At 36.7% G+C, this 16,210-nt stretch overlaps 1 protein-coding gene across 1 annotated transcript; it reads left to right on the top strand.

Annotated features, from left to right (window-relative positions):
* Positions 1-2,885: 2,885 nt before the first annotated feature.
* On the top strand, positions 2,886-12,648 carry LOC146159138 (ELMO domain-containing protein 3-like). Its single transcript, XM_083384291.1, has 7 exons — positions 2,886-3,008; positions 4,798-4,942; positions 5,520-5,723; positions 6,131-6,253; positions 7,511-7,712; positions 8,709-8,836; positions 9,693-12,648. The coding sequence occupies exons 1-7, from the start codon at positions 2,991-2,993 to the stop codon at positions 10,028-10,030; spliced, it is 1,158 nt and encodes a 385-aa protein (XP_083240417.1). The 5' UTR covers positions 2,886-2,990; the 3' UTR covers positions 10,031-12,648.
* The last annotated feature ends 3,562 nt before the right edge of the window (positions 12,649-16,210 follow it).

A 16,210-nucleotide genomic window follows, 5' to 3' on the forward strand; every position in this document is an offset into this window, starting at 1 on the left:
TGCCCGAATAGGGCGTTTGGCCTAATAGGTCAAACTGGTATCCTTCAATAAAAAAAATAATATATATATATATTTATATACGTTTAAACACGATTCGCGACTCCCATCATTCACGTTTTCGCAAGCCTTTCGCTTTCTCCACTTTGCTACCTTGTAGATTTTTTAAAGCTTACATGTCTCACCTTTTTATGCAGCTTATTGCTACCAGTCCGTATAAGCTACACAACATCACCAATTGTCGATAGCGTTATACAAAGACTGTTTTCCGCCATCTATACGCTGTTTTGATATAACGTGTGTTGTTCAAGAAAAAACCAAACAGATCGTGTTGGTCGATGCGCACGATATATGCTATATAAACGACTCTAGCATTTATAAAAAAATCCTTTTTCCAGACAGTCGTACCGCATTTATAAAACTATTTTGAAAAACAGTCGTATAACGGCTAAAAAAATCTTCGAATAAGCGGCAGGCTTTTGTATGAAGTTTTTAGTAACTTCATCGACGTAGTTACCAAATTACTCGACCTGAGTGTTCTACTCGTTACTCGGTTTGTCACCTTTTTCCGGGCGCATTTTTGCAGCATTTGTTCAACGATTGCCCTTAACCCCGACACTTTGCTGTGTGTAATGGTACTTTACCTTTATCTGTGCATTGTACATAAAAGATGTACGTTCGGTGTGCGTTGCGTTGAGTCGAACTTAGGTGCCCGCTTGCTCTTCCCGCGCATACGCCCTCCAACGGTTAGCAATGGGTGACGTTTGCGCTCGCGGGCGCCCACCAGTGTGTTGTGTGTGATCTCGAGCTGCTGTGTCTTTATTTACGTTTGCATGACTCAATAAAGTTTCACTCTTGGTAGAAGCACCTAGTCTTGTGTGTGTTTTTTTTAAGAAAGCCTATTTAGTATAGTAGTGTTGTCTTGGCCTCTTATGGCTAGCTACACCCTCAGAAATAATAAATAGATTGTGGCATCCCTACAAGATTATTTTCCGATGGTAATAATCTGAATGTCACAATAAACGGAGCTGGAACAACACACATCAACTCTACTCAACGTAAGAAATTATAATTGGTTTATTCCGCTGTAATCTTTGCAAAAAAAGTTAAGCAAAAATCAGATTCTGATTTGCATCTATATCTTTCGGCACCCGTGAGAAATAGAATGGCACCCCGTTTGACAACCACTGGCCTACATGGTAGAACAGTGGTTCCCTAAACTTAGGACCTTGTTGTTTTGGATTTCTTAAACTTGGTACCGAATTGTGTGAAACAGCTCAGTAATAAGACAAAACCGGCTCGCACTCAATCGTCGGTGAAATAGCATAACGGTGGTATGTTTGCCTTATTAGAAAATGGTTACGTATTATAGAATGGTTAAAGTTTAAAAAGTAGACAGTAAGTATGTTAAAACATTCCAGTTAACCTAAACTGCCTGAAAAAGGCTAAGCAATGATCTCACTCCAAATTGCACATGTTTTAACTTAGTAGAACACGAAGACCTCATATTGTTTCGACTGTAATTACGCATTTTTGCATGCTAAAACCAAACTGTTCTTTTGCACTTAGGCGTTAAATGACTTACAGCAGTAAAATTCGACTATAAAGTACTTTTTCGTCATTTACAAATGTCTCACCGTCTAGTTAAGGCTGCCTGGTCGGTTTAAAAAAAACGCAACTTCAGCCGTAAAAACTAACGAAAGTCCTTTTCCGCCTTAAGTAAAAAACACTTTGGTTTATTTTAAACATAAATTAACGTATTTTAGCATACGGTTCATTTTATTTAAAACCATTTTTTTTAAATATATCCGTTTATTCCTCTCGTCTCGATATATTGGTATCGTTCAATTTTAGCCGGTACTTAACTGTGGAAATATTTCCTAAAAACTTTTTAATTTGTAATTTGCTATATTATTTTATGACTGATATAACACAGTGTTTTGTTTAATGAGTTTTGCAATATGGAAAAAAGTTAATATAGACCTACATAAGAAACGAGTTCGACAACCCTATCCGACCCCGTACCCCACCCTTTCACATAGGCTACTTTTAGGATAGGTACTCTTTTTTGCAGTTTGCTACTTGGACAGTTCATTGATATTGCGCAAGCGCACGTCGGACTGAGCAGTTAAATATTCCTAAATCCAACTCCACATCGCTGGTATCGTGCTTCACGTTGCAATTGACTAACCAGTGGGTCACAATATAGGAATACATTGAACAGTTTCGAATTGTGTGTATGACATTCAGTTTGACGCAATCCATTAACAACTGATAACAAAAGCTAGATCATAAACTACCTATGGCTAAAGGCCTGTAGTTAAGTTTAAGATTAAAACCTTGTAGGCCTATTGCTACGAGTCAAACGAAGACAGGCGTTCAAAGTGGTAAACTAAGATAATAAATTTGTTAAATTAGTATTTTGTCTTGTGAAAATACGATAGCCTGATAGTTTCCAGACTAAATGCACGACATGCCGAGGTGGATTTTGGCTCTGTAATTTTTTTGTAAATGTTTTTTTTTTACGAAGTGCAGTAGCCTAATGTAACCATGACAAATTTGCAGTCAAGTCGTGTGGAAACTGTTAGTTACGCCACAAACTAAATTACAAAAACGCACACCACAATATACCAACTTTAGCATGATTACTAATTCCTCCCATAACTTATAACTTTTTGGGTGAGTAGTTATTCAAACTTTACATTAAAAAAATTGGTGAAAAAAGAGACATTTTAAAAATAAGTAAAACTGTTAACTTTTTTACCTAACGTGAGCAGGACTTAAAATGGCGCAAAATATTGCACTTTAATTTACCACAAGTGAGACAGGGGTCGACAGTGGGATTAGCAACTGCTGCTAAGATTTTTCTCAAATCATTTTCACGTTTAGCATACGTAATTTTTTTATAACTTGTAATACTATTTCTTATCGTGCGGACCGCTGCCAATGTTATATTGCGTGCTTTGTGTTAAAATGAAGGTGTCTTATTCAAGATGAACGCAAAAACAACCGTAAGTCAATTGCAAAAAAAGTCTTTTATGCATAGTTTAAACTTTAATTTATACATTTAACAAGGAATAAAGGGAAATTTAGGCCCTCAAATCATTTTGTCAAGTTGTTATGATTTTTTATGAACTTTAAGCATTTGATTATTTAAATTAGACTATTAACTGAGTGACAAATGCCTAAACATTATAATAATATTTTTTTTTTGTAAAGGTCAAGGTTGTTGTTATTAATTTGTTTAAAAGGTTACAATAAATTCATTTACTAGCACCAAATGTTTATTTGCAATTAGCCTATATATATTTAATGTTTTAAAATGTCTGTGTTTATTGTTTACCAGTTTTGGTGCCGGACTGGAATCCTACCACATTTTCGTCCGGGGGTTTATATTGCTAACATTATTTGGGTTAGGATGCGAGTTAGCATTTTCGGTTTGGGTATTATTGATATTATATTTATTCTTCCATGGTTATTTTTTGTTATTTTTTCATTGCAATTTCAATTGTGACAACTAGTTTTATAACTGTAAAACAAGTAGTAGGATTTTAGACCAGATTTTATGCAGTATTTTAAACCAGAAATTCTTAACAGGAAAAAAACTCACTAAGAGGTAATTGTTTTGTTTTTAACATCAGTAGTAACATTTTAAAAGAGATTGCGAAGCATTGGTTTAATTTAAAATAATTTATTTTTTTTAGTTTAATTTAAAATAAATTAAACCAAATTAAAGCACATTTTGGTTGGGGGTGATATTTTGACTATTTCGCACAGTACATATGCATATTGGTGGAAGGAGTAGGCAGAGTCCACTTTAAAATCCAAAGAGTGTCTGTAATTTTGCACATGTGAAACAAAAACTTATCACAGACATTTCACAGTGTGCTCAGGGAGGTTTTTTGTGTTGACATTTACAAACTGTGCTGTTTTTTAACCAGGGTGAATTTAGTTTTGTTTAGAAAATGGCATCCATGAAATAAAACATCTTGAGAACCACTAAACTAAACTGTTTTTGTAGGAATACTGGCTTACTTTTTTTAAAATACATCTTTTCTGAATTGTTTTTCATTTTTTATTTCCCCAAAATTTAACCAAGCACCGTAAAAAAACAGTTTGCGTTCTACTGGCCCTCAGCTAAACATGCTAACAACAAAGACTCCATCTGCCTAGACCTATATACCATTGCAGTCCTTTATTGGCAACACAGCTTTTAAATTAATATTTGTCGAATTTGTTAAAAAAAATATTTTTTTAGTCAATTTTTTTCATCGTAAAATTTCCCAAATTGTTGAAAATACGTCAAATACTAACCTTCCCCCGTTTTATGTTGGTGATGGTATTAGCTATTCAGTTCGAATGATGATATAGTTAAATAGAATTTTCCCAGGTTTGTCATGTTTTCAGGATTGATTCCCTAATCCATTTAAATTACGTTATTAGCTGTGTAGAAAGCCTCAGGCAGTGCTTAATAGTTAATTGCGTGACTCACACATTGATTTGAACCAGTGCTTCCCAACCAGTGGGTCGTGAAGCTATTTCAGATGGTTGCAAAGCATTATCTTTACATAACATTTATGCTCCGTTGTAAAGATGTAGGTTTTATGTAATTTTATTCGTTCTGATCATATCTCATGTGGGTCGTACAGTAAAACTTGCATTAAAAATGGGTCGCTAACTTAAAAAGGTTGGGAACCACTGATTTAAATGATTTTGTAAGGGCATCTTTAAAAAAATAATTCTCTGTTATTAAGCCTTGTCTCTGACACTTTGCATTATATCTGCCATTGTTTTCCATAGAGTGAAATACTTCACGAGCAAGGTTTGCTCACTACCGGAGATATTGTTGTTGATGTGCAAAAGGATGCAGAACGCAAACGATGGGAGACAAGTGTTGCGGAGGAAACTGCTGAATGGGATCACCTTGAGGTGTCAAGGCATTCTGGTGACTTTCAATACAGTTAATTTTATACTATAAATTTGGTTAACCTTTTCTTTATTGCTGTGACTAAATTTGAGATGTCGTGTTAAATAGCTTTATTTTTTACTAAAATTTGCGATTAGCCATCTATTTTTATTAATTGTTAAAAAATAAATATCCTTGTTTCACACTTCTGGCACTATTGTGTTATGAAAATTTATTAATTGAATTTACAACATTTTGTGTTCTTCCACAAATACTTTGTACTTGCCCAAAAATCAACATAGATTTCATTTTCTAAAGGTGGGTTTAGATTATTTTTAGTTATTTAAAGGTTAGGACTAAAAACCTAACCCTTTTATATTTGTCCAAAACCGATATTAGTTTTTTCTCAGTTAAAATTAAATTGTGTAAATTGCTTAAATACACAACCACTGTTTTAGTTTGGTTATGTTTGGGTACTGGTTTTCAATTGTCTTTTAAATATATCTCTAGCAAAAATAAATCGTTGGAAAAAATACTATCTAAGAAATCTGGCTTGTTTTTATTAAATTATCCATTAAGTTTGGTAAAACTGTCAATATTTCTGTCATGTATTCAGTCAGTGGAGTTGTGAAAGCAACGGAAGACATCAACTTCAGCGAGGCGTTGCAACATTTTCAAGTTCAAAATCTGCAAGGGTTTAAAAATGCCAACAAAGTTAAGCAAACCAGGTTTGCTCAACTGGTCCGATTTCTATTTGGACCCCGCCGTCTACAAAGGTCGCTGATCGATGAAAGAAACTTGCTGTTCTACATGGCACAAGGTAAATGAACAATTTTTAGACCTTTTTCAGGCAACTGTACTAATAACTTGGCCTTACTATACAACATAATATATAAGCAGAAAAAGTTCATCAAATACTGTGATCAGTATCTTTTATAAAGAATTTAACAAAAGGGTTTAAATTTTTCACTCGACTGCTTGCCAATGCAAGTACAATTGTCTCCTGGTAAGTGCTACTTGACACCCACATGCCCTACTGGCAGGAGTGCCCTTAGACACAAGTTGTTTGATGTAATCACGCCTACTGAACTCATTTTTTCTGTGTCAAATTATAATTAACTCTTAACAGCTGAAGTCCAAATATTGAAAACACTTTTCCCAATTGTGCTGCTCCAGTCTTTCTGACAATCCATTTGTAATAAATTGACTTTTTGTAATTTGCTTCAGTGCAAATGAACAACGATGAGTCAATGCACTGTCGAGTCCTCCAAACCATTTACAAGCAAATCACCGGTGCTAAGCACAACTGCCCTCGCTTCGGTCCTCATTGGGAAATAGTCGGATTTCAAGGTAAAAAATTGTTTTTCTTGAAAAGTTTGTTTATTTAATTATTAAGTAGAAAAATTTCCAATGTGGCTTTTAATTTGTAGATCTCCGTTTTAAATATATTTTTTCATTATTTCTGCTTTTTTCTATTTACTGTAGTTATTGCCAAAGTAGGATCTGTTGAGAGGACCCATTGTAGTCAATGTGAAGCATTTTTCAGGTCCGCTAATGAAACGCATTTATTTTTACCAAAAAATGTATTTAATTTCACCAACCCAAAACAATATCTAGGCAAATGTACCGACCTTAATTAATTTTCACGTATTCAAAGTTGGCTAAATTTAGGCTACTAGCGTTATAAAGGCAAACTTTCTATCATTGTAGCCATACACAACAGAAGAATGTGGTATAACCATGTTATAAGTTTTGCTTTGGGTCCCATCCACTTGGTCTTTGTCCAACTAACGCCCTTAAAATTTCAGTATATGTATAACAGTATTTCTTTTAAATTTCTTGCAAGTTTTTATTACATTGCCGAAAATAAAAAAATGTTATATGTCAAATATTTTTTAATACGTTTTCGGTTTGTCCGCGACGCACTTGGCAGCTTTCCACGGCTGAACGGCAAAGAAGCACTGATCTATTTCAAAATACAGCATCAAAACGTTAACAAACCGAACGTAGTAAGATCATTCGCCCGAAGCGCGAAAATTTTTCGCACTTACGTAGTTAAAATAGTCAAAAAGTATTCGAAATGAACTCGTGTATAGTTTGTCAAAGAGGCGACGGGCCCGATGAATTACAGGTTGCTGACCGCAGTCTTACACCAAGATCTGATATTAACGCAGACAACAAACAGCGAGAAACATCAGCACCGTCTAACTCAACGTTTTCAAAGAGAAAAAAGCGGAAACCGCTTGATTTATATTATTAATTGTCGAACACACACTTGCTGATTAGCCAACCCGAACGAATAACGAAAGGCGAAAGCGAAAATCTATCTAGCGTTTACGCTCGACCAAACAAAAGACGAAAATGGCGTTTTGCGTTTGATTTTGGTTTCGACGCGTGACCTATAATTACATTAAAAACATTGCCGCAGTGCAACTTTGGACGGTGAGTAAAACTCTGACAAAAACGAACACAAAACGATAATATCACTTACGAAAAGGGGGGGGGGGGGGTCCGAACCCCTGGATACGCCACTGGACATAGGTACCGGGGCTAAATGTCGCCTCAGGCTTGATTTTAACATTTCTACAAAACATATCTTTCTTGCAGGTAGCGACCCGGCCACGGACCTGCGTGGTGCCGGCTTCCTGGCTCTCATGCACCTACTGCACCTGGTCTGCGACCATCGCCAGCTCTGTGGCGAGATCTACAACCTGTCGACGCACTACGAGCAAAACTTCCCGCTCGCACTGGTCTCCATTAACGCTACGCGGATTGCGCTGACCGCTCTACGGGAAGACCGCCTGTCCAGGTTGGTTGGTTGAATATTTGTTTGTTTTTTTGGTTGTTTTTTTTTTTGTTGGTTAAATATTTTTTTTTTTTTGGTTGGTGATTTTTTGTTTGTTTGGTAGGTTGGTTGATTGATGATTTTTGGTTGGTTGTTTTTTTGTTTGGTTGGTTGGATTTTTCGTTGTTTTTCGTTTGGTTGTAAATGCACTCCGAATTTCAAATACTCACTTTGTGAATTAGTAAGCTTATAAAGACACAGACATTTAAAGGGCTCACCAAAATCAAATCGAGCAACCCAGGTTTTACATCAGTGGTTCTCAACCTTTTTTTCACTGCGTTAATCGAGCTTCTATGATCTTGTTGCGTACCAACAAAATGTCGAAAAACTCAACTTTACTCAAAATGTATATAGGATTATTAACAGGGGTGGATTAGCTAATTAGTTAGCCCGGAAATTTCAAAACAAATGCGGCCCACCTCAAAAATGTTTCTCTTTTTTACCTTGCAAGATACTGGTAGTCAAGTTTTGTGATGTTTTGCTATGATGTCATAAACGAAATATGCATAGATGTTCCGGAAAGATAATAGTTCCTATCGTTAAAGAAGCATAAAAAATTTAACTATACAATCATCACGATGAATGTATAGCTTATTACAATAAAATAAATGCTTAACCTTTTAGTAAAACTGTAATTTTACTTAAAAACATACTGCGTACAGCGTACGCACCCAAAATGACTTCGCGTACCACTAGTGGTACTCGTACCACAGAACCACTGTTTTACATGAAAGAAAATCCAGGCTGGAAAAATCTATACTCGGTGAGATTCGAACTCACAACCTAGTAGACTTAACCACATTATAAAAATGTAAGTGAAATATAAGCAAAGCACATAGCTTTTTAATTCAATTTAGTACTCACTGTCGTTTTATTTAGCTCTGGTTGTGTTTTTTATTCGCTATATATATATTTTACGCGAGAGGTTTAAGACCATTTTTTTTTCTTTTAAATTAAAAGCATTTGCAACAAGCGCAAGCAAGTGGTGACTGTCATGAACGAGTTTTACCTGGCCATCTTCAACCAGTTTTACTTTGTTTGGAGGACTCAGCACAAGACTATGAAGGACTCCGGACACGTATTGAAAGGTAGATGTTATTGATAAGACACAATGCATTTAATTGCATTAATTACATTAATCACATATATTACACTATGTCCGACATTATCGGATTGTAGCCATACCCAAATGATAATACTCGACCGGTAGTAGATTATTGTTGACTAACCGATACCAAATTAAATTGTGCATAACAGAAATGTTTTCTACCCTTTACTGGTAAATTTCTGAAACGAATTCGAAGAAGTATAGGATTCCTAACAGAGCAATTTTCGGCGGACTCTAAAAAGCATTGACATTTTAAGCAATTTCGCTTTTTTGACCATGACGATAAAAACGTCTTGGTATTGCACCGAATTTCGAAATTTTTAGCCGAAAATATCGGGAATTGATATTGCAATAATATATCAAGAAACGACCTTTCCTCATTTATACTCTCAACAAAAAAGGGTTTGGGGAGCTTTCAGATCGTTTCATGTGGGTTTCGACCATTTTAAAATCAGCCTGTCCTTTTTTACCACAAGTTTTTCGGGTCAGATTATATATATATATATTTTTTTTTCTATCCAAAGGCATGGTCGAAATTTATTTTGTCGAGACGCAATCAGAAACTGCATACCGGCAATGTACTATAGTTGACTTTTATATAAGTTTAAAATTTGTCTTACATCAACAACAACAAGAACCTGCATAAATGTATAGGCAAATAAACGCGATTTCCAAATCCTAATGCTAGACGAGGAGTTGTGCGTTTCTTGAAGTTTTTGGAGAAAATATCGCCTAAATACAGAGCGGGTGGCCACAAATTTTCGCCTGCTTTTATGCAACCGTACGTTCATGTTGTATTTTCCTGTTTTTCCTTACGATTCGAATTTTTTTTACAGACCTCGAAAAGTTTGCCCTAAAAGAGCCGGGCGCCCTTCTCAAGTCTCTCGAAGCGGCCCTGGCCAAAAAACGCCCGCTGCGCGCCTCACCTCCCCCACCAATCATCATTACACGCCTCTCGATTGCGTCATCAACCTCTGACGTCACGCTCCAGTCACCGGCGATGATGTCACAATCGCTTGACGTGGTACTGCAGCCGCTGTCAGGGCGCGACCGGCTTGAGTCGAACGCCAGTGAACCGAGGTTCGCAGGGGTGCACGAAATCGGCCACAAGGGGTCGCACCGCGCCGCTGACAAAGAGTCTGAGGGGATCGACGACATGACAACGCACCTGTGAGACTGAAGGTCTCTGGGTCGCTTTAGTCCATAGAAAATCGCAATCCTGGCGGGGAATCCCATGTTTTTGACACGATTAAGGCGAAAATGCTGATGGGATAATTGGTTTCTGGAAACCGCCTTTCTCTTCCCTTTTTGTAAAAATCCAACGCGTCTGCTGAGACGATGCAAAAAGTTTTCCCCATCAACTGAAAAACGGGGGTCACATGTTTGTTATGCTGGTAGGAAAGCCAAAATTATTAATAGAGACCGTTTTTTAGGAGAAAACGCTACATTATTTTTGGTATAAATTGTTAGTCTTCCAGTTAGTTTTAGTCAAGTTAATTAGAATTGTAAATTGTTTACTGTTATTGTCTAATAAGCGTCTTGTGTGAACCAGTGCCGCGGAGTCGGAGTTGGTCCCGGGACTCGGGGGGAGTCGGTTTGTTTTGCTGGAGTCAGACTAGGGCCTCGAGTAAGGCCACGTAAAACTACCAGAGTCCCGAGTCCGACAAGCGAATGCGCATTACCAAATTTTGCGGCCAACTGTAATAAAGCCAGGATAGCATAGGGTGGATATTTTCCAAACACGCATTGTGGGTGGATGAGTTTTTTATGAGTGGATTGCTCAATATCCGCCGTATTTAGCTACGTTCGCACAATACAGGCTGCAAAGTCAGAGCCGGACTCGGGACTACACGAAATCGCACATTTGGTCGGACTCGGGGCTCGGGAGTAAGAATCGAATTTATTTTTGGCCGAGGTCGGAATCGAGGGGTTATTTATTAACCGACTTAGCAGCCCTAGTGTAAAGTAGCGGCTACCGGCTCAAGTCCTAAAACTCATTATGGTAATCTCGTAAGGGTAAGTTGGGCGAGCTCTCATCGACCTGTTTTTACCTGAGACATTTTTAGTGCTACCTTGCGTCATTAACCGCCGTCTCAATTTAATCAAAGTTCAGGCGATGCGTCATGTTAATCGATTAACTGTAAAAAATTCAATTTTCAGCACTCATTAGGGGTCTTATCAAACCATGTTGACCAGTGGTGCCCAAACTTCAACCGTATGACCAGCCACTGTTAATTTTAATCAGCAAACAATGCCATTAATTTAAAAATAATTACTTTTATGAAATTTTGTTTAATATACTATTTTAGTGTTTATTGATGTTTTATATGAAAAATATTCATTCGAAGTGAGCAAAAATTTCTATCGTTTGTTGATATAAGCGCAAATTTTTCGTAAAAAGCGTATTCTAAATAATTTACCCTGACGATCTTACATTTTTTAGGATCGCCTTTATTTATTGTGTTATTTTTTTACTCGCTCGGCTTCATCGCGCAACGCCAAAGAGTAACGCGCCAGTCGGAAACGTTACAGCGTTTTAACGGCAATTGTGAGATGTTATATGATCCGATTTTGTTTGATAGCTTGATTTTTGGTACGAGGGTGTTGTCACGTGCCTCTAGTAGTCTAAACGGTGGGCTGGGGCTATCTAGGTGTATTCTGCTCATAACTTTAGTTCCGTTCCTCAAATTTCATTTTATTCTATGGCATTTTACGGTCACTCTTTGCGTTTTCTGGTTAAAGATGTCGGAAACTACATATTTGCGATACTGAAAGCCGAACTATTTTGCAAAAGATATCGAAGAAAAGGCAAAAATTGTTGAAATTATAGCATGCAACGGCCATGTTAATTGTTAACCAACTTGATTGGCCAAATTTTGATTCGGTGTTACCATTTTTATTAAATTTCAGTTTTGAATTTACTATTATATGTTTTTCCCGATAAAATCTATAACGCACATCATCAATGCAATGGTTATATATCAATTTGGTTTCGAATTGACAAATACGTTATCGGGTGTTTCCAAAATATGTTAAACTTTCTGAAAAAATATAGACTGTTTAAATTTTGAAAGTAAGCTTCCCAAATTTTGGCATTGCAAGACTACTACTCAGCCAAGCCCTGAATATAGTACAATTATGATTTAAAGTTCCTAACTGTACACCCATTGGTCCTATTTGTTCAGCCAAATATATCCTACTGTATTATATGTGCCAACGGTTAATTTTGCCTAGCGTTTACTATTCACATAAAAAAATCTGTTTTCCAGAAGCGTTTTAAGTTCAATGGCGACGCAAAAGATCAGTTTTTTAAACCGCAGGCTTTGAACCACCAGCTTTATTAAAAGTATTAAAAAAACTGTAATTATTATTCTTTTATATTAATTGTGCGTGAGAGCTTTGTGTTTTAAGCTCTTTTATCAAATTTTTCCTTTGCACTTTGCTTTTAGATCGCACAGTATTTTCCGTTGCTTGTAGTTTTCTTAACGACCGTCACAATTAACAGTCAGCCCATTTTTTTAACTATTACAGTGTGGGGTGCATCCAAAAGTCAAATTTAAGGAATCTTTTTTCGAAAGTCTTTCCTCTTGGCTAATTCGTTTCCCTTTCCCAGTTATCGGTGCTCAATTGTGCTTGATTAAAGTATGGCTGACGGCGTAAGAGCATGGTGCTTTACTTTTTCGACATGTTAACCAAAAAATCGCATTTTGAAATGATGTACTAGCACAGGGGTGGGCAAACTGCGACTCGCGAGCCACATGCGGCTCCCCGGCATGTTTTTTGTGGCTCTCTGAACAAAAGACTGAAATTGATAAATACTGTGCGTAGTATTTTGTTATTATCGTTATTACTATTATGTTTATTATTATCGTTTTAACAGTTTTGAGGTTCTTTGGTACCTTTTTCTGCAAATGGCTCTTCCATTGAACACATTTGCCCACCCCTGTACTAGTATATAGACTCTATAGTCTATTATACCCTTTGTTTAGTTTCATTTCTGTCTACTCTTTATGGTTTTGTGATTTCTTCTGTGTGTTTTTTGTCACAAATATACCGTTTCTTTTCTACCTGCTCTTCCTCAAGCATACTGTGATTCGCTGATTCTTTGTGGTGTTTGTTTGTAAAATAAAATCAAAAGTCAAGCTTTTTTCAAGCATTTGCAACTTTTGAATACATTTTCGTTACCGTAGAACAACAGGATACCATTTTTTCTGTGACTCTTTTACTGTAGATAAATTTATATTTCCAATTTATTATTAAACATCGTGAGTGATAATTTCAAGTAAAATTTATAAAATGTTCCACCATTTAGTTATCATTTCATGAAACGACAAACTGCAGTCAGCTTGTCTTATGTTGATATTTTTATCATTATATAGCGACACAACAAAGCGAGTGCGAAAGAAAAAAAAAGTGACGAGATAAAACACATGTCAGAAAGCGACGAAATAAGAGGGAGGCATTAAAATACAGTTGGGGATTCGGGGTAACATAGTGAGCTTTAAAATAGCCCTTGCCACTTGCAAAGAAAGTCGTTAATTTTATAATTCCGAATGGCGATAAGATGTTCCGATTTCTGAACCGAATTAACCATACCTAGGAACATATTGAAATTCGAGACGGATTCGGCGTACTTGCATAGGTAAATTACAAAACGCGCACACAACAACAAACAATTCAAAAGGGTTTCATATTGATCTGCCACAATACCAAACAACATATGAACAGGGTTAGGGCGTAAATCAATCAGAAGTTTCGCCGAGATCCAGGCAGTTACTTCTTCCCAGAAAGTTGCTACTTTGGTACAAAAATAAAACACGTGCGCTACAGTTTTTAATGCATCGCAGCAGAAAACACATTTATCTGAGTCTTTAATTCCAAATGAGCACAGGGCGTCATTGGTCACGATGGCCCTTAGGTTTAATTTTATCTGAAAACTTCGACGTTTGTTTTTCACGGTACAGTCGTAATTAAATTGGTAAAGTTTGTCACAAGGGATTTGGTTTGGTAAAACTTGTAAGATCTGTTCCCACTTGATTTGCTGTTTGACGGGGGGGGGACAAGCCAGCATCTTTAATATGTGAATAAATTTCTTTAACTGTATCAAGTTTTAAGATAAATTTGGTACAAGTCTGCAACTTGTTGTCAATCATGGATATGTTACTAGGTTCATTAAAGTCCCATTGTCCAGGGATAGCCGAAATTAGTTTTAGATGTTCTAAAATCTAAATAATCCTAACTGTTGGTGGAAAAGCTGTAAAATTGGGCGAGGTTATCATAAACATATAGTGACCCGTATTGATGATAAGATGCGCGTAATCCAATATGCCAGCTTTAATCATAGTCTTTATAAAAAAGGTTTGTTTACGGTATCGAACCTGGTCGTTAATCCACAACGGTCTACCGTTCCTTAAATTTGTAAACATTATGTTAATCAAGTGTTTGTAATCCGCAATTGTTTTTCTGATAGTTTGCAAAGGAATCAGTTTTCGGGCTTTTTGAGAGAGGGCAGATTGGCTTCCGCGAAGCCAACATTCTATTTCATTGTTGCTTATACTACTTCTTTCCATTTTTTCCAAGGCGCCTTATAACTGTCATCGAATAGTTTTGTTACTCATTTCATACCCAGCGCGAGGATGTAGGCATCCACATCGATCATGTTAGCGCCACCTTGACCAACGCTAGCGCATAATTTTGTTCGTTTTATCCTCTTCCATTTAGAACCCCAAATAAATTGAAAAACTTTTGTTTCAAGTTTGCGCAGGAAGTTTTCTGGAAGGTTGGTCGGAATGACGCTGACTTTAGAAATTAGTGATGGGATAACCAGGCTTTTGAGAATACATTCAGCTTGTCTTTCAACACAACGATGTTCAACATGCGGCCGTCGATAAATAGTTACGCGGCCGTTAACACGTATTTAAGCATGTGTTGGCTGCCGTGCCCGTGCTGTCAGCGTTTATGGTTGATATGCTAAATTAAGATTAGAAACTTTTACGACTGGTGCAAAAATAAATCAGCTTAGAAACAATCTGAATGATGATGTCACAAAAATAAAATAAGAAATGATGATACATAATTAACGGCTGAGCAGGCATGTGTTATGCGAGTTGTGAGTGGAATTATGGCAAAACTGTGGGACAGGTTGAGCGGTAGTTATAGAAACTTTGTTTAAACAATTAAGATTGTATGAGTGTTTCTTAAACTGTTATTTGGCAAATGGGATAGAAAATACATTGATTAAATGTCAAGCACAATAAAAATCTGTTTTTCGTTAATAAGCCAAACACCAAAAAAAATAAATATAAACCACAGACAGCGGGCCAGGTCAACGAACTTGATATCACCCTGGAACTGCATGTGCGCCGCTTAGACGATCAGCCGCTCAGCTGCGTCAAGTGTCACATTAAAAAAAACAATAAACACGTTTTTTCACGGTCAATGCGACCGTCAACAGCTGAAATGTTGGGCACCCCTCTTCCAAACCAACGATGAAGTTCAATTCGTTAAGTTGAGGGGGTGGGTCAGATTAATGAGTCATCATTTATATAATTGCCAAGATGAATCGACCACACTCCTTCAAGATTTGAGATGGCCTGTCTTCGTGAGGCCAGACAGGTCCAATTCTTTCCTTTAGTTCAGATACTTGAACAGTCAATTTTGCTGTCTCAGTATTTTCTCTCTGCACTAGGCAGTACTGGGTGATACTGGTTGATTTATTCGATTGTGCGACTATACTTATTGGCGAGAAGATTTCTAAAATGCACAGGAAATATTGACGTAGATATTCTTACGATTTTCATTAATAAATCACGTGACAACAAGGCGTGGTCTAAACCTTTTTCTCTCGACTCTTATAGACGGAAATAATATTTTTGTCCCAATACGGCTTGAACAAAAGCGCTTCGATCTACATTGCGACGTAACTGGCGTTCGATTCTAAAAAATAGCGGATTGTTGACAATAAGGCGAATTTCAAAACAAAGCGCTCACATTAAACGGATATACGTCACATCACATACAGCTCTGACGCATAAAAATTGGTGTAACAAGGCATTCGTTGCAAACTCTAGCAAGAGATATCGGCAATCGAATTTAAACAAAAACTTTCCGTGACGCAACATTAAGGCGATAAATAATTCGATGTGCTGACGTGTTGCGACAAAGTCATACGCTTCGTTATGTTTGCCCAGACGTAACAAAAACAAAAAAAGTCCAAATAAAGTCTTTAAAAAAATAACAAGTCCAAGTCCAATTCAAGTCAATTTTAGCAATCTAATCGCTTAGGCCTAATACTTTAATCAAGTAGGCCTATCTTAATTTTATAATAAAATGTTAAAACACTGAATTTCAACCC

This window comes from Ascidiella aspersa, chromosome 3 (assembly GCF_963924565.1).
Source record: "Ascidiella aspersa chromosome 3, kaAscAspe10.2, whole genome shotgun sequence".
In the NCBI taxonomy this organism is placed as follows: domain Eukaryota; kingdom Metazoa; phylum Chordata; class Ascidiacea; order Phlebobranchia; family Ascidiidae; genus Ascidiella; species Ascidiella aspersa.